Here is an 18,534-nt window from a genome sequence, read left to right as displayed (position 1 = left end):
TGTAAGCCTTGTTTTTTTAAATTCAGTAGAGGGAACCATACTGCTCCTTCAGAGCAGTGGTTTTCAACCTTTTTCATGCCAAGGACCCCTAAATTGATATACATTTGCCCGCGGACCCCCAATTGAAAATGTTTTGTGCGAGGGACCCCTAGAAGCAAATTGAGTTCATTTTTGCTTTAAAAAATATAAATATTCAAAGATATGCACACTTTTTCAAGGTTTTTCAAAAATAGCAGATCTACAAGCTCATAGCTCGCTATGAGCTTGTATATCTGCTATTTTTGAATAGCCAAACCTAAGTGGTTAAAAATGATTGTGACGCTATTAACTAATTTTGCTGGGGACCCCCTGGTACTCCCTCAAGGACCACTGGTGGTCCCCGGACCACTGTTTGAAAACCACTGCTTTAGAGAATGCAGTGAGAGGGGTCCAGAGATTTTATGCACAGGGTTTTTTAGGGCTTGTAAAGGCTGAGGTGTTACGCATTCTGTTTAAGATGTCGACTTCAATCTTCCTTGGGAGGATCAACCTGGACAGCACTCTCTCAGATCCACAGAATACTGAGATTTTAGAAGCTTTGTCCTGTCAAGAGTCCAGGAATCCAGAGTTTTGATTGATTGATTGATGTACTTTATTTAGTAAGACATGGAAGTACAAATTCACAATACAAGGTCTACTAAACTGGATAGCTCATTAAGCATTTAGCTTGTTTAAGATGAGATCCCCATGCACACAAATCATGATGACATATAAGAGACAGACAGATATACACACTACTATACAGCATGTCATACAATCAGTTTACAGAGCGCGATAGAGATATGGGGTTTAAGAAGTTGGAGAACACAGGGAGGTAGAAATGTAGGTTCATCAATGTACAGGATGATGAGGACATGCACCCACAAGGGGCTAGTGTACATCAAAGCAACCCTTCAAGAGAATGTGGTGGTCCTGTGCTATTCAGAGCATCTTCCAATTTCTAGATGGGCAAGATTCAAAGAAGAACCTTCTCAAATATGTTTGTCCTTATAGTCATTCTGCCTATCTATAGTTGAACTGCTGAAGGAGCTATATTTGATTATGACTTGCATACGTTTTGCTTTTAGTCATAAAGGCTACAGGCTACAAGTACAAATATCGTTAGGCTATATGGACCAGTGTTTGGTTTTTAATGTTCCTTCCTGTGTCCTTGGTGTACACGTGAAGTCTCCAAGCGCTCCCTCAAGGAATTACTTGTCTTGCGTGGATGACGTATGAAACACCGCCCTCGCAGTGGGCAGGGAGCTGCGAGAATATGAGGAGCATTCAGTCCGACCTTGTCTGGCTGGCTCACAGTTCCGTGCATAGACATAGTTGTGCGTAAAACGCTGCTAAAATAGTTGGCGGCGTTATAGCCTGCTCTGGACACGTGCAACTTTGGCTTTCTTTGACGTTTTTTGCAACACGTTGGCCTGTCTATCTTCTCTGTGCAATATGCACAGGCAGACAGTATTCTAACCTCTTCCGTATCTTGGATTTGTATGCAAAGGGAAGGTCGCCACTTTTTTTTCCTTCCTCTCGTCAAGGCTTCGGGACACCTTCGTAGAAACTGTTCTAACACGACGCAGTTTGGACTTTTAAAGGGTGATCTTGCCCTGTTTGCCAATGGGTCTTTTCTAAAAAAAATAAAAAGAAAGCCCTGAGAAAAAATCTATTGGCTCCCGATCAGACGCATTGGATCTTTTAATATATATATTTTTTACAGGCTACCTACCCCAGTTTTCCACTATGCATCACACGGTATTGTGCACTTATTGGGTCGTGATGCGTTTTGTGTAGATATCTGTATCCATCAGTAGCATTACTTAAGTGCCAAATTACGCCGTTATGGAGGACGAGCATAACCGCAATATTGTGGAAAAGTACATTTGTCATAAACTGTCAAAACGAGGATATGTATGGGAATTTGCCGATGACGTCGGGGACGAAGATGCTGCTAATAATGGGTCACTCGTCGTCCCTGCTGCACCGACTCTGGTGACCCGACGATGTCGTGGAGATTCATCCGACGCAGGGCCGGATAGGGAGCACATCCCTCACCAGTCTAAACTGCTCTCCCAGTCGGACCCCTACGCTCCTATTCACAGAGTACTGCGCGAGGCTGGGGATGAACTCGAACGGTTGTACCAGCCCGACTTTATAGAGATGTCACATCAACTGTATCTGACGTCCACCACGGCGCAGCGGCGCTTCACCGAGGTCATCAACGAGCTGTTCAGGGACGGAGTGAACTGGGGCCGGATTATCGCGTTCTTCGAGTTCGGCGGCACCGTGTGCGCGGAGTGCGTGGGCAAGGAGATGACGTCGCAGGTGGACCACATCGCCGAGTGGATGACGGAGTATTTAAACGGGACGCTAAACAGCTGGATTCGAGACAACGGGGGATGGGTAGGTTGTGATTCTAGTAGTTCATCATCATCACCCTTAAATCTCCCATTGCCCTAGATGCGCACATAACGCAGAGATAGAGCGAGCGCCCTGCACTCAACGGCGTCACTCGTGAAGCAGCCTGATTTGAAAGTGTCGCTGTCTGTCAAGCTTATCGGGCCAATGAAACGCTGTCTTCTCTGTCACACCTCCCGACGCTCTCCTATAAAGCCCGCCCCTCTCCTCTGTGTAATGTCAGTGCTAGGTGTAAGCAGCTGTCGTTAGGTAGCTCTCCATTATCCAAGGTAAGAAATATAATGCACTTGAAGGCAACATTTGATCTCCTCCCGGGGGACACACAACATAACCTATATGTTTTCCTTGCCCCACTAAGCCTGTCATACATAAGGTGCTGAAGGTGCTACAATTCCCTGGCTTGGTCATTATTCTTGAGGGAGGTAGCAGTCCAGACACATGTCAGGGGACCCATAGCTATTGAGTTAATGTGTTCAGGCCTCTAGGCATGGCTGAACCAACCACCACATATGCAAGGACCACTGTCAGGAGATCTGAATGGCAGATAGACGTTTCAGGTGCAAACTAGGACAGCCCACTACACTCCTTACACACACACACACACACACACACACACACACACACACACACACACACACACACACACACACCATCATGCATGCAACCGTTTACATTTATGTAACTATTCTGCTCTCTTGTGAATGCAATAGGAACACATTATCGACCCCTATGAATACTCATCCTGTGCTAGACGGCCATGGAAACAAGCTATGCCAGCCTACCACAATTTAGCCTCTAATGGGTAGGAATGTTCGTAATGAGAACATTATGTTTGTGCTGCTCGGTTATCTTGCCAGAAGGTGACTGAGGGTGGGAGGGAGTGGGCTAATCAATGATTTATATCGAGCATTTGATCTCGAAAGGGAAGGAGCGTTTAGCATTCCCCTTTAATGTGTTCCTTGCCCCCGAAGGTAGCGGTTCGTGCCACATATCAAAGGCACACACAGTGGAGGGAGTTCCCTGCAGCAAGGCAGAGCTCCAATCTGCAGCCTGTGTGTTTAACATGCACCCCTCTGTGCATCTGGGTTGAAACTCTTTTGTCTGCTTTTCAAACCTGTGCCGTGGCTCTGCCAGTGGCTGGGCTGCCTTGATGCCTGCGAGAAGTCTCTATAGACAGAGCCTGTGCCTGCTGTACAATGTAGGTCATCATAGTCTGTGTTTTCCAGCTGGGTGGAGATGACAGTATCTCTGCTGCTGCTGCTCCTTCTTATCCATAGGAGAGTGGAGTGGACTCTCATAATCTGAGGGATTATTCAGGTTTGAGTGAGGGCATGTGTGTCTAATTTAGGGCATATATGTATTTTTATGCTAAACGGGAAGAAAGCCATGTCCACTCCAAATGACTATGGCTTAAAAATACTCAAACTAAAAAGTACAGCCTAGAACAGAAATAGTGTCAGTTCTTGCACAGTGTTTCAGTTAGACATTACGTTGATCCAGTTTTAACAGACCGTAACATTGAATTGTTGATTTGAATGCCTGGCAGGTTGGGGGGAAATTCCCTGCCATGTATTTCAGTTACCTGAAATCTGATAAGTGATGTTGTACTGCTCTCCTAGAGCCTTGTCTGGAATCTTGTTTGGGTTTGTAGATTTCCGCCCCCCCCCCCCCCCCCCTAGCTTTACAGATGTAAGAAAGGACTAAATGTTTTAAATATTGCAGGCTTGCAGCTAAAGTTACAGAAAGCAAATTAACTAAATGTAAACTGAATCAGTCAACATGTATACCAGTCTGAGAAGTTTAGTTTTTTTAATTTATTTTATCAATCCTAATCCTGAGCCTATAGTTATATAGGCTTGTTTAACTGTGTATTTAAAAGTGGCTAAAAGTTGTAGGTGACAACTGAACTGGTTTGTTTTGTTCTGATTGGACGTCCTGCTTTCAACATCCCACATCTCATGATGTTGTTTGTCTCCCTCTCCCCCAGTGAGTTGTCTGGACACAGACGTCAACCAATGTGTCGTAATATACAGTCAAAAGTCTTGGGCAGAATATGATTGGGCAAATTAGCTATTTGTCATTTTTCTAGCTTGAGCTTTTGAACTTCGCTTAGCCTAAATCTTGAAATTCCAATTTAAAATATTTATTGTAAATGTTTCTCACAAATCAGACATTTGAAATTTGCTCGGTGATTTGCAGAAAGTCAGTTGGGATAAAACTGTAGAATAAAATTGGTTGGTTGGTTTGTTTGTTTGTTTGTTTGTTTTCCTTCATATACATTGACTTGCTATCTTGAATGCAACTGATTTCTGTGCAGCTCCCTGACAATTATTTTTGTTTGGCAGTGGGACACAGGCCAGAATAAGAAACATGACTTTTCTGAATGTCATTTGCATAATGTCAATAGAGAGACTGGATGCTCGTGGTCACACATCATAATGCTGTACACAGTAGAGTCCCAAGGGTTAGTTTAACTCTGAGAGTGTACACATGGAACCAAATGGACCTATAAAGGATATTCACACTCAGGACTTGTTTTCCTCATTGTACAAACAGTAATGGGTTTTAATTAAACCAATAATGATATTTTGACATGTGAGAGTGGCATGAAAACCCCTCTCTATCAGCCACCCTCTGGTTTCCTGTTGTTTTGACACAGCTGGGGCCCAAAATAGGAGTGCCCATTTGCTGGTGTTGAGTCTAGGCATTGCCGGTGAGAAATGTAAATATACTTTTAGAAAAACAAAACGTAAGGGCCTCTCAAAAATAACAAGGTAGCAGTTGTTTTGTGTGGAAATGGGTCCTATTTAGCAGTGATTACCCCCCCCCCCCCCACCCCTCCATCTTCCTCTGCTTCTATAGACTTGGAAAAGACTGTCCTTTCATTGTGTGCAGTCAGTGCACACTTTTCTCCACCTGTATAAATCCATCCTTTCCTGTCCTTTTGTGGTGAGAGAAATTGCACTTGTTTGGGGACAGGGCAGGATAATGAGTGTCAGAGCGAGACAGGAGCACACATGGATGTGCGCTGGCTGCATCCCCACCTACGCGTGGCACACCTATGTTTATTCACAGGGGCTCTCGGTAAATATCAAGTGATTGGACAAAGTGGCAGGCGGTGACCAACTTCTGAAATTGCAGGCTTGACCTCAGACATTCTGTTGTCTGGCTGAGGGGGCGGCATGGCAGTCGGGGTCCTGCCAAGATGTGCTGCATAAAAACAAATGATTTCACAACTTGTGATGGCTAACACAAAACAGGCTCAAAGTTGAGAAATTAGTTTGTTTCTGTGCTTATTTTTCCCTCCTCAATGGCAGCACAAAGGCGGAGGAGAGGGAGGGGCTGAGGGAGGGGGAGGAAAGTGCACCTGGAAAACCATTTGCCCGTAGCCAACGGATGATTGGCCGATGGGTTTCCCCACCTTAAACCAATCGAAAACAACCTAGCTGAGGTTGTCTGAGGAATGCCACTAGCTGCTGAGAGACAGACAGAGAGAGAGACAAAGAGTAGCATGTTGGATTGGATCCATCCTACGGGGGGATTCCCTCAGTATGTCCTGGTAGTGGATAGGTGTTTCTACGGTGTTGTGGGTATCTGTCTGCACCCCTCTCCTCCCCTGTCGAGGCTGAGCGGGATCTAGGACATCGGAGAAGTCATTAATCTTTATCAGGTTGACACGTCTGCAGAGAACGAAGGGGAAAACCTGAACAACTGCCTGACAAAGGAGGCACAACCGCTCACGGGAAAATATCATTTTGTGGGGAGATCTCACTTACATCCTATTTATGTATCCTAGACACGAATGAGATGTGTTTTTTAATGCTAAGACCAGACTTGACAGGGAATAATTTCAGAATTCACACATTTTATTACTAGCATAACGTTGCTGTCGAGTAGAAACCTTATATCTCCATGTTTCAACTTTTTATGTTTTTTTATGTAAATTAATGCCCTACTTCGTCATACTACAGAGTCATCTAAAAGTAGCAAAAATAGTAGATCTACAAGCTCACAACGCATCGTGATGCGACACGTTGTGAGCTTGTAGATCTGCTATATTTGGCGAAATGTTCCCCCCAGAATGGGCATGATGGGGTCATTTGTTTTTGCTATTTATAAAAACAATTTAAAGTGTGGTTAAGTGTGGATTTACATATTATATATGTATATCTCTATCTCTCTCATCCAACAGCTAAACCATATATTCATAAAAAGAAGCATTTCTTCTAATTCGTATGACGTCTGTCATTTTTAGCCCCGCTAGTGGCATGGTTCTAAGGATGGCGATGGTCAGTTGGTCCATCCAATCCAAACAACTAGTCGCAAACAAAGTATGTCAAAAACTACTGGCTGGATTGCCATGGAATTTGCTGTGCAATTTCATGCTCCCTGGAGGATGAACCCTACTCATTTTGGTGACCCTATGGCCTTTCCTCTAGTGCCACCCGTAGTCCAAAATGTCCACTTTCACACAAGATATCTGAAAATCCAATGGGCATTTTGGAGCAGCATGATGATGAGTGGCTGCTAGTGGAGCGTTTAGCCTCTAGTTTTGTGGTGTTGATGTTTATCGGCAGTGCCATTGATGGGTTTGGACGTTTGGCACAGCAGTGAAGTCAGTATAGCTAGTGCTAACAGAGGAAGAAGGTGAGCCTAATTAAAAGGGACAACCCACCAAAAGAACACAGGCTTTTATTGTATTTTATTATCCGTCTGCACTCCCTATCCAGTCTAATTGGTTCTCCAATAAAGGGGAAGAGTGATGTAATATTTGTTTACTGGTTACATATGGCTGTCATTAATCAAACTTTCACATTGTCAGCGGAATACCGGCAACAGTTTAAGCTCGCAATATGTCGGCACTGATGGGAGTTTTTGTAAGTGTCTGGAAATGGGAGAAAACCCTGCTGGGTAGTTATAGGCTGAATGCACCCGTTTACCACCCTCAAACTAGAGGCCATAAGCTGGTTTTACATTCTCGGAGGAGCTGCTGTTTATCAGTTTCTCTTTGTAAATTAAGGTTTGATGAGCTTATTTCTTTCTGGAAAACGATTTGCACGATTTGCCTCAAGTTCATTGATGCAAATGAATGTGCTCTTATCTCCCATCCATCAATCAGGATAAATAACTACATATTATTATTTCTTTCATTCATATGATCAGTCCATTGCTTGTTTTTGTCTTTTCTTTTTTTCTTTTTAATCCCTAATTAATATCTGATTAGAGGTGTAATTCATTAATTACGTGCCATATGCTGGATGTCAGGATGCCCCCCCCGCCCTAAAATGCCTTTGGGTTGCGTAGATAATGAAACAGGCTGTATTATACACTGTGCACGATGAATGCAGTGGGCTGGGGCTGTGCAGATTGATCGGTTTGGTATGTTTAGTGGATATTGTGAGATAAGAAGAAATCAGCAGCGAAAGGCAGTCAGAGAGTTGTGATAGCTATAATATGAACGGAAACTGGCAAAAATAATTGTATCACTGGAAATGTATTACAGGCACTGTAATGGAGACTTGAATGCACAAAAGAGATTAGCTTGGCTAAAAGGGGCCAAGATTTCCCCCCTTTACTGTACCCCATTGCTGCGTAGGCCTCGGTCGCTCGCCATCTGCCACTGTGTTTACACCCGTCAGCCCTGTGACTGTAATCTCAGAAACATTTTCTTCTAAACCAGTCAGCTCTGGGCTGTGACTCTTTGACTCTCACTGACATGAATACCCTCATTCAGAAGTGGGCCTGGGGATGTTGCTGGGCTCTCTACTATCTATTTCTCTGAACATAGCCCATTGTTGCTTTGGAATACTTAAATATAAGTAACTTTAACCCTTTTAGTGTTTTATAACGAAGTCTCACAGTTTATGACTTTAAGGCTGTGTGTCCACCAGAGTGTTTTATCTCAGCTGAAAGCGCAAGGTGCTGTGCTAAAAATGTTCTTAACCCATTAAGACCGGGAACGCATCTGTGTCATTTTTTGATTTCTTTGGCTATTAAAAAACAGCAGATATACAAGCTCCGCGCTATGAGCTTGTAGATCTGAAAAAAAGACGAGACGAGATCGAAATCTCGAGATTTCAATCTCGTCTAGCAAGACTTCCGTTTTTCTTTGCATAGTGTTCTGTCACTATGAACGTCAGATCTCACCCAAAAAAAAAAAAACAGGTTAGGATACCAATTTGAAAGGAGATTTGAAGGAGAGAGAACTCCACAAAGTTTATTTATCAGCTTGAAGCTTCAATTTTATAGTGGTCCAGTACCAATTTTATAGTGGTCCAGTACCAATTTTATAGTGGTCCAGTACCAATTTTATAGTGGTCCAGTACCAATTTTTACTAAAGGGCATATTTTGGTTTTTATCACTTCCAATTTCACATGTTTATCCTGTATCCAGGATGAGTTCTTTCCTGATTGGATGTAATTGGCATCCCAATATGAAAATGTATTCTATTTTTACTAAAGAGCAGGAGAACATGGAGATGATATGACACATCTTTCACCTGCTTGATAGAGACAATTTCTTCCAATAAAGGTTTTGTGAAAGTCGTCGGTTCTTTCTGATGGATGATTGGATGTCAATTTGCAGCCATTGTCACCAGCATCTTTTGCAGCATTGGACAGACATTGTTAGCCTACAACATATAATGTTAGCCTACAATATATAATGATTTTATATACTCACTTTTTCATTTCACACAAGTACTTGAATTCCTTCAACCTCAATAATGCCTATCCAAATCCATTTTTGTTTCTTTACAGGTACTGTAGCACATTGGTTCTCAGCTATTATCCCAAAATGCTTGAGAGAAAGAAAATACCAAAAACATTTTAATCACATTTTAATTAACACAAGCACAAAACAAAATATTTTCAGATGTGGGTCCGCTGCCAAATACGTATCGATCTGGGGGTCCTTGACATGAAAAAGTTGCATGCTACAGCATGCTACAGCATGTGAGAGGAGACTAAAAGAGACTAAAAGAGAAAAGAGCGATACAAAAATCAGACATTCAGTTTGATCTTGTTGTTCCTGCTTGAAGTTGACATGACATTGCTTGTTGTGTTTGCACCATCTTACACATTCCAAAAACATTTCACAGAACTGAAGTGAACCGTTCCCCTAAGATTTGTGTCCCTTTTATGCTCTGCAACCCTATCATTTGAAGAACAGAACTCATGATTAGCATTGTATAAATTATGGCCACATCACAGTTTCATATGCATGATGGCTGTGCTGGTGTTGCCTTATCGCAGTGGTTCTCAACTTGAGGTCCGGGGACCCCCAGGGTGGCCATGAGGGGGTTCCGAGGGGTCCAAAGCTAAGTGATTGATAGTTAGAAACCAAATGGACCATTACAGGTTTGTAACTCTGCGAGTACGAATTGATTGACTGACTGACTGACAGATGATAAAAATGCATATACATGAACGTACAGTAAATCTTACTATTATAATTGGAGAGCGTGTGTGTCTGTGTGACTGTGTGTGTTTTGTGTTTCTTTGTCTGGGTCCCTCAGCAGACCATAGACCAACTGCCTCCAGTTGTGGGGGTATGGGAGTATTGGCTGGCTTTCATGTATGACAAGGCCAAATGCCCAAAGGGTGCCTTTTCTAGTTATACATACTGTATCTTTCCCCAAAAAAAAGGGGGTTGGGGTGTAGCAGAGATGTAAACCGAGGGTCCTTGTAATGAAAAAGGTTGAGAATCACTGCTGGATCGGATGAGGAGTGAATGTCTTGATATGATCTGGGTTGCGTTGGCCTGCCTTCTCCCCATAGACCCTCCACACCCGTCCTGCGTGTGCTTATTTCTGGGTCTCCTTTAGGAGAGGCTTAGGAATGTCTGCTAGGGGAGCAGCAACTGTAAATAAATAATGGAGACGACCTGGGTGTAGCTTTCCTGTCCAGCCAGAGGGTGTGGACATTTGTTCTTTAGTTGACAATCGCTGGCCCACGTGCTCCATTCAGGAACCACTGCATATGAGTTGGGGTGTGTGTGCATGGTTCTTGTTTGTTGGCCTCCTGGCTGTTTCCTTTTTTTGTCTCTTCATAGTCGACAATTTGAATGTTCCTTTATGGGTACATTTTTACTCTCTCGGGGGGTAAATTCACACAGACTTCGGTATATTCATACATGTGATTTCTTGCTATAAACTTAAAAGGGTGTGAAGTGCTGCTGAACATTGGCCAGCATAACAGTTCTAAAACCCTTGCATCCCAGTGACAACACATGCTGATGAATTATATATGGGCTAGATAAACTCACACTAAATGGATATCCCTCAACTGGAACCCCAAGGGCTGTCCATGCACCAAATGACGGATTATGTCTGTCTCTCGTTCCCTTTATTGCGCTCATTCCCTCTTTCTCTCTCTCTCGTACTCTCTCATTCTCTCTTACACTTTCTTTTCCATAGTCTCTTATCTCTCTCTTACACTTTCTCTTCTTTAGTCTCTCTTTATCGCTGTCTCTTATCTCTCTCTCTCTCTCTCTCTCTCTCGTGCTATCTCTCTCTCTCTCTCTCTCGCTATTACCTCGAGACCTGGCTTTCCGTGTCAGGTAACGTGCAGATCCTTGAAAAATGCAGGGACATGTGAGAGGCCTCTAAATATAGCTGTTACCATCACAGCTCCCATGTGGTCTTTAATTGCCACATTACGCCCCCTCCCCCCCATGCAAGAGTGTTAATTAAACTCAGAGTGTACAAATAGAACCAAATGGACCCCAAAGCAATACCTGCTTTAAAGGAAAACACCATGTTCTATGTTGATGTGTGAGCCATTTCAGGTAAAAAGTGGTCCACTCTTGCTGCGGTGGTGGGTAGATAATGAGACCACCGCTGAGACTCTACACGGTGAAATCTAGAGTGTCGGTTTAACTCTGAAAGTGTCAAAATGGACCTTGGTTAATTTTTTTGACACTTCTAGAGTTACATTGACACTCTAGGTTTTGCAGTGTAGTTGACATTGCCATTGGGCACAGCCTGGAAAACTCTGTAGGATATCAATATAGGTCAAGGTTAACTAGTTTTGAGAAACATCTAGCTGTCTGTGGAACTTTGGAACAAGCCCTCAAAAAGGCTTTGAAGTCAATTATATTTACATAAATAGCTATTTAGATTTCTTTGTACTGTAACCCTGGCCACTGCCGTTTGAAGTGCAACTGACACTGTCCATATTTCTTGAATGACTTCCCCAGTCAGTCGCAGAGATACAGTTGCATGGATGTAGTATAACCTAAACAGTTGTTGAGGTTCATTGAGTAGCCACTCAAACACATAATCTAAACACACACACACACACACACACACACGCATACGCGCACGCGCACGCACACACGCACACACAGGCAGGCAGACACAGAAGCGGATGTACTTGTGTGAATCAATTATCTGCTGTCCTCACAATGGATCTGTATACGCACACATACACATGCACGCACACGCACCAACACACAGATGAGCACACACAGAAGCGGATGTGGTGGTGTGAATCAATAATGCTGTGTTGTCACAGAGTGACATGTGAGCTGTGGCAAGGAGCAGATGGCCCCAGGGTGCCTAGCTTCCTGTTAGCCATGCCATGCAAGCCTAACACACACACACACACACACACATGCGCACACACACACAACACCACCAGCCCTGCAGGGATTTCCCGGTGCCACTGGCTACAGTGCTGACCATTAACAAACAGCATGCCATTATATGCCCTTCCCTGAAATGCTGAGTATATATGCTCCCCCTCCAGAAAAGATGATCTTGGCAAGATAATGGTAAATAGATTTCTCTGTGCTGTTCCAAGAGGAGGTCTGGGGGGCAGTGATCTCTGCATAACCCCCCATTTCCTCCGCCCTAGGGTCCGGAAGCTATGGGTCTGGGCGATATATATAGGTCATTATTGGACTTTTATGATGACATCGGTATTGGCAGTTATGCAGCCGATGTGCCCCGATTTCTAACCACTTTCAACCTTTCCGGCTGTATATTATGGGCATGTCATTCTTGGTGAAAATGTTAAAAGGTTTTCAAAAACATTCAAAATAAAACATAAAAAAATAAAATAAAATATAACAATTTTCTTATTGCTTCGGAAATGTTGCGCTTTTCGACAAAATATCGGTCAAAATTGGTAATCGGTGGTCTAGGACTCTCCAAAATCAGGATCTGCATCCGACTCTGGCTTTGGTCGGGCTCTAGTCCTCCCCACCCCATGTGATTTGTGGCAGCAGAGCAAATAGCCCCCCAGAAATCTGATCTGGTCCAACCTCAACGGATGTTGGGTGAGGTCAGCCACTGATCTGATATCATTTTGACTGTGTTCTATTGATTCACAATTTCCTATGATTCTGGCTAGCATCTGGATAGACTCAACTAGTAAAAGCCGTCGCTGTTGGACAGAAACCTTATATGTCCAAAACCGTGACTTTTCAGAAAATGGAAAAAATGAACCAAAAAAGTGTTCCAAACTTCCAATGGATCTTTTGTCACAAGCTCATATAATGCTTTTAATGTTGTGAGCTTGTAGATCGTTTTCGTTACTTTTGCATGACACTCATATGATGATATATATAATAGAATATTTATTTTTGTATCCTAAAACATGAAATATGGAGAGGTTTCTGCCTGACGGCGGCAAAGTTATAAATGTCAGACTTTGTACTGCGTTGACGCAGTAAGACGGATGTCAGGATTATTTTATTTTATTCCACCATGATGACAATGGTATGAAAAGGAGAACATGTCTCCCTCGAAAGACCTTGGTTGGAATGACATTTTAGCAGTTGTTTTTGCTTTCAGCTGTTGTCGTTCGTTCGCAGGCAGCTTGGCACACATTGGCTAGCTCCCCACCGCCCCGGTTGGCACCTTTGATGGCGTCTGATTGGTTTTGAAGTGCTGGGAAGGTGATGGTGAGATGATGAAAGGCTGCAAAGGGAACGCTCGCTGTGTGGTTTAAAGCGGCGATCAGCTAAACTTTGCCCATGTAGTGAAGTCCTTTGCTGCATTGAATTGTTCATGTCCTCCCACACCTACAAGCGGATACCGTCAACGCATTGCGCAGAACAGACACTTTGACGTCGTCGCGGGTAACCTCTGCTTCTTTTGGAGGGCTCTCGGTGCACCAGCATTTATACGTTGGCCCTACCCCGTACAGAACCGTAGTTCTTCCATGTTGAATTTCTTCACTAGGCCTACCAAGAAAGCGTTGCCTTTTTAATTGGTTGCTGGGCTGTCATAACTTCAAATAGTGACACATAGTTCAAAGAAAAGTGAAAGAATGGAAAGTAAACAACTGACAGTGAATCCCTTTTTTCTTGAGTATTTCTTGGCCCTTTTTGACAATAGAGTAATTAGGCATCTGTATTCTATGATGCGGAAGTTGGGGGTTTGTGACTTGTGTCAAAGAAAAATGTTTATGATCCCTGAATCCAGTTACAAGAGAGACAGCATTTTGCTTTATAGGGAAATGTAACACGTTGACATGTCTAGACAGCATTTACATCTACAAACCTAAACCACCACAAGTTAATCAACGTGGCAATAAGACCTATAAAGTTTATCTTCTTGGAAGTCTTATTACATTAGCTTGTGAGGAGTGTTGTAAAAGTAAAATAAAAGAAGAAAGAAAATCACCCGGCATCGCAAAGAAACGGCTTCATATTCATGCTTTTTAGAACTTCGTCTAACCAAAGAAGTCATAGAACAAGCTGCCAGAGAACATTGGACATCTCTGTTGATCGTTGATGTGGAAAATACAACTCACAAGTAGGCCTTCACCACTCATTGAACTTCTTTTCCATTACCTCTCAACCTATTGAAGCAGCCACTCAGCCAACAGATGACGTCCAGTAAAATGCTCAGTGTTCGATTGAACTCCAGAAATGAAAAGGTCCATTTGAGAACCAGATGACTCTTGTCAGTCCAGATGACGCTCTGTGCTCAATTAACTCTTATTGAACACAGATAATTTGTACTGTGCACTCTCTCTATTTTCGCTTCTCTGCAAATTATCTGAGGAGTGTACTGAGCATGTGTCCCTCATTTACAAAGAGGGCAGAGGGTTAAAAAGTGTCAGGATGGAATGGACAGACGATGGCGGATGTGATTTAGGTGACTTTGATCAGGGTGATGCAGTCAACAGGGGCGATATGGGGAAGGCAAGGAGGGGAGACCTTCTGAATCTACAAAGAGGCAAAGTAATTAGAACTCAGGACTGCAGGCTAAACAGGAGCCCTGCCACACCACACAGCACGTCCCCTTGGGAATAAACCTTCTGCCAGTCGTATAAGCGAGCAACATCGCCTGGGAGAGGCTGCCAGGGTTATGTTTGGCAAAAGCATAGAGGTTTGGCCACAATTCTAACCTGAAAGTCCAAAGAATGATGAATTAGGAGGAAAGAAAGACTGCTGCCATGTTACAATGAATGCACTCTGATATGTATGGAGGGTTTACGCCTGATATTTACTTTGTTGTACAGCCAAAGTCGTGCACCGAAAAATAGCAGTTCTACCACCCCACAATTTGTGCCTCTGTCGTACTACGGAGTATAAATTAATCATTAGAGGGAGGTAGGGGAGGGTTAAACTCACACCACAGAAATGGAAGAAGTGGAAGAAAACCTGCATCATTTAGAGTAAAAGTTATTAGTAAAATGTCAGAAGTCATCTGACATATGACGGTCATCTGGTTCTCAGCTGATATGCCTGCTGACTGGAGGGCTGAGGAGCTGCACAACATCCACGTGGGTGTTACTAAGCATCAACATGATATTTGGGACACTTCACTTCATTATACAGTGTATGTTTTCCACTGGAAAATGTCTATTCAAATCTTAAGCAAACAAGTCGGGTACATGTTGATGGTGATGCGGCCTCTCTACCAGACAATAGGCCATGCCTCTAACAACATTTTCCATGTGTCCTTATTAGCCGATAGTTGTTGGAATAATGCCCGAAAATGGTCTTTGTAAAAAAAAAAAGAAGAAGCACCCAACTAGCTTTCCACACATTTTCACACCTGATTTACAGTGTAACAGACAATACACATTATCATTCAAGAGGCACACTGTGCTTGTTTCCACTTAGACAGGAAAGGTCACACAGCTCCGACTGAGCCTCCCGTTTCTCCGTAGTTAATACAATTGTTCTTTTTTTCCCCTAACTAACTGACCAAAATAGTTCTTTCCGAGGCTTTTCCAACAAGTCACAATGGATACAGATTTGTCAAACCAAAGAAAGGAACAAGTTCCTCGAATAGAAGCAAGATTTCATCTGTTGCACGAGTAGCCCAACAACACAGTGGGCCTCTAGGAACACTGCTCTGTCCTTCAAAAGGGTACAGTCTATTGTAGTTCGTCAAAGTGCACTTTACATTTTGTCGTACGGCCGCATCGCTCAACAAAAATAACTGACTTTGAGCTGAAAATTGTATTTTCGTCTCCCGACGTGGTCGTATACGACAAGTTTGCCTTTATTTAGGCTGCTGTAGACCCTGGTTATCGGAGGCTGAAATGCCTCTCATATCAGGCTTCTCTCTCCAACACAGCGCAGTTGTTTGTTTCCACACATCAATGCATTCCTCTCATTCCTATCCCCCAGCCTGGATGAAAATCAGCTGGTTGCCTGAGAGAGGTCACTGAACTCCCAGTCAGAGAAGCAAAGGGTGGGGGTGGGGGGGGTGCCGAGGGAGAACTTTTCGTGGTAAAGGACATCCGAGCTAATTCTGAGATTGTTTGCGTATTACGCGAACAGATTTCTTGTTACATCACCCATGAAAAGTATACAAGTTTGGTGCAAGTAATAGTATAAGTACCGTATGTATAGAGTATACACGTAATGTATAATGTATGTTATATGCACTGTACATCCCTGCCCTGTGAGAGGAAGGCAGGCAGGCAGACAGGGGAGGTTCTCGTTCAGTCTGAAGTCGAGTTGGGTAAGATTCATTGTTGCCCCCCCCCCCCCCCCCCCATCCCCCTGTTTCACTATGACCTCATGTTCCGTGAAGGACAGAGACGTTTTGTTACGCATTCCACACTTCCAGCCTTCAGCCTTCTCCCATCTGAGTTCTACCTGCATGTGTTTCTTTTCTTCCCCTTCAGTTTTCAGCCATTGTTTTCTTGGTTTTCGTGTTACACAGCCCAGTCCTCAGTGTTACGCACTAGTCTTACTCAGATTAACACATGTTAAATTAACACTGAGGATTTTTCTACGTAGTAAATGAGAACTGGCTTGACTGTGACCTAGTGGAAAAAGTTCAGTGAACATTGTACATTAGCTCCTCTCCCCTCAGCTTCAAAGAGGTTCCTGAGGGAGAGGCCCCTCACACAGATTATTGTTTTCACTGACATTAATGGACATCTGAGATCCTCTGCCTGTTCTGTTCACAGCACCCTGTTCCAGACTGTGGCCTTTCTCATTTACATGGGCACACAGAGGACTCCACAGAACCTGAAACGGGGGGCCTCATGTACGCCAGTCACGTAAACTGCTCCACTATCTTGTTGCCAAAACTGACGGGCTTTCATCAGAGACCTGCTTTACAAGACGTCTCCTGTATGAAAGGGGAGACTGTGTGATGTAGGGACTGTCTAGCTTTGATGTTCTAATACTTTCTCCTCCGCTGACACGATTAATTGTCTACTCGATGGCATGACAGTCTATGCGTTTAGAATTACATCATATAAATTAATAAGGGTGAGTCACGATTTCAGCGAATGAAGTGAAATCACAATGTTCCCCCTTTTGGTGAGTCAACTAGTGGTTGCATAAGCTTTGATTGCCGTTTGAAATTGCTGAAAGTTGGACTGAGATTTGGAGAGAATTTAAACAAATTGAAAACTCTTAGTTACAGTACATCTAACCAACTGTAGCTCTCCCCGGCTCCCCCACCCCTTTCTTCATGGTATTAGTGTGACTGCATGTTTGGCTTGCCTCTAGTCCTTCCCTAGTTACCGGCTCAAATGATTTAACCATAGCTGGCCCAACCGCAGCGAAACCTCAAACCAGACACTGATGTCATCTCCACAGCCTCTGGCACAGGAAGTGACGTAATAGCAACCCAAATACTGAAGGCTTTCACTGCAAGTGACCAATCACTGCCTTTGGAAAAGAACCCCCCATGTTTTTCCAGGATTGTGTAATCCAACATGGCCAGAGCCTTGAAACAAAAAGGGCCTCTCATGTGTTTAGAAAAAATAAAAGAAAACACGCCTCTCACATTAATTGCAAGATTAGAAAAACACCATAATCTAAAACCCAATATTTACATGAAGGAAAATACTTCAATATTGGCCTGATCAGAATCAGATTGCAACTGCACGACAATAAGCTAACATATATGTAACTGTCATTAGTGTGAACGCGGGCCCACAGATGTTATTCCCATATCTCCCCTTCATTACTCTATAATATACAGTACAGTATAGCTTCAGTGGCTCTGGACTAGGATCACTCGGGTTTATTTTCAACTCTATGGGAGTTGCCTGCTGAGATGGTGGTTGTGTGGTCTTGAAGGTCTTAAGAGGTCAACGGATATGACTTTTAGGGCTTGAAAGAGTGTGGTGCCCCTGTCACAGGAAATGAACCTCTCCCATGGGCTATGTTTGTCACAAGAGAAGCTACAGGCCAGCAGGGAATCGTTGGTTCCCACGGTCCACGACTCCGTATCGCAAGATTCTATCTACAGGCACAGCTTTGCTTGGCTATGCAGGAGATCTTACACTCTATCAGTACTCTGTGTTTTGTCAATACCCTTTCCTCCCTTCCTCGTTAGACAGTAGTTCCTGCATTACAATCCAAGGCTGATTTCAGTCTGATATAGCGCACCATTAGGCAATGTTGTGGACCAGAACACCAGAATGCTTTACCTTGGTTTGTAATGTTTAATCCCAGACCACAGGGCAATAATCAAAGCAATATCTTTTCCCCCCTCTCTTTTCCACGGAGTGCTTCTGCATGCTTTAAATGCCACACCACTTTCCATTTACTAAGTGGCTCGTAACGAGAGTGCCTTCGCATTTCTGTGAGTGAATAATTATCCCAAACTATTCAGACTGGAGCCTTTCCCAGGGTTATCTCTCAGGCATGAGGAA

The 18,534-nt window shown here is 43.5% G+C and overlaps 1 protein-coding gene across 1 annotated transcript in view; it reads left to right on the top strand.

Annotated features, from left to right (window-relative positions):
* Positions 1–1,299: 1,299 nt before the first annotated feature.
* The window catches only part of bcl2b (BCL2 apoptosis regulator b), a 29,260-nt gene continuing 12,025 nt past the window's right edge, over positions 1,300–18,534 (top strand). The window contains exon 1 of the mRNA XM_084058569.1: positions 1,300–2,427. Coding sequence (XP_083914695.1) covers positions 1,867–2,427 — 561 coding nt within the window. The 5' untranslated portion in view covers positions 1,300–1,866. The remainder of the gene's footprint in view (positions 2,428–18,534) is intronic.

The sequence above is a fragment of the Gymnoscopelus microlampas genome (genome assembly GCF_963454915.1).
Source record: "Gymnoscopelus microlampas genome assembly, chromosome: 5".
NCBI lineage: Eukaryota > Metazoa > Chordata > Actinopteri > Myctophiformes > Myctophidae > Gymnoscopelus > Gymnoscopelus microlampas.
The sequence above is the reverse complement of the archived record's forward strand: the minus strand, read 5'-3'. Positions and strand labels throughout refer to the sequence as shown.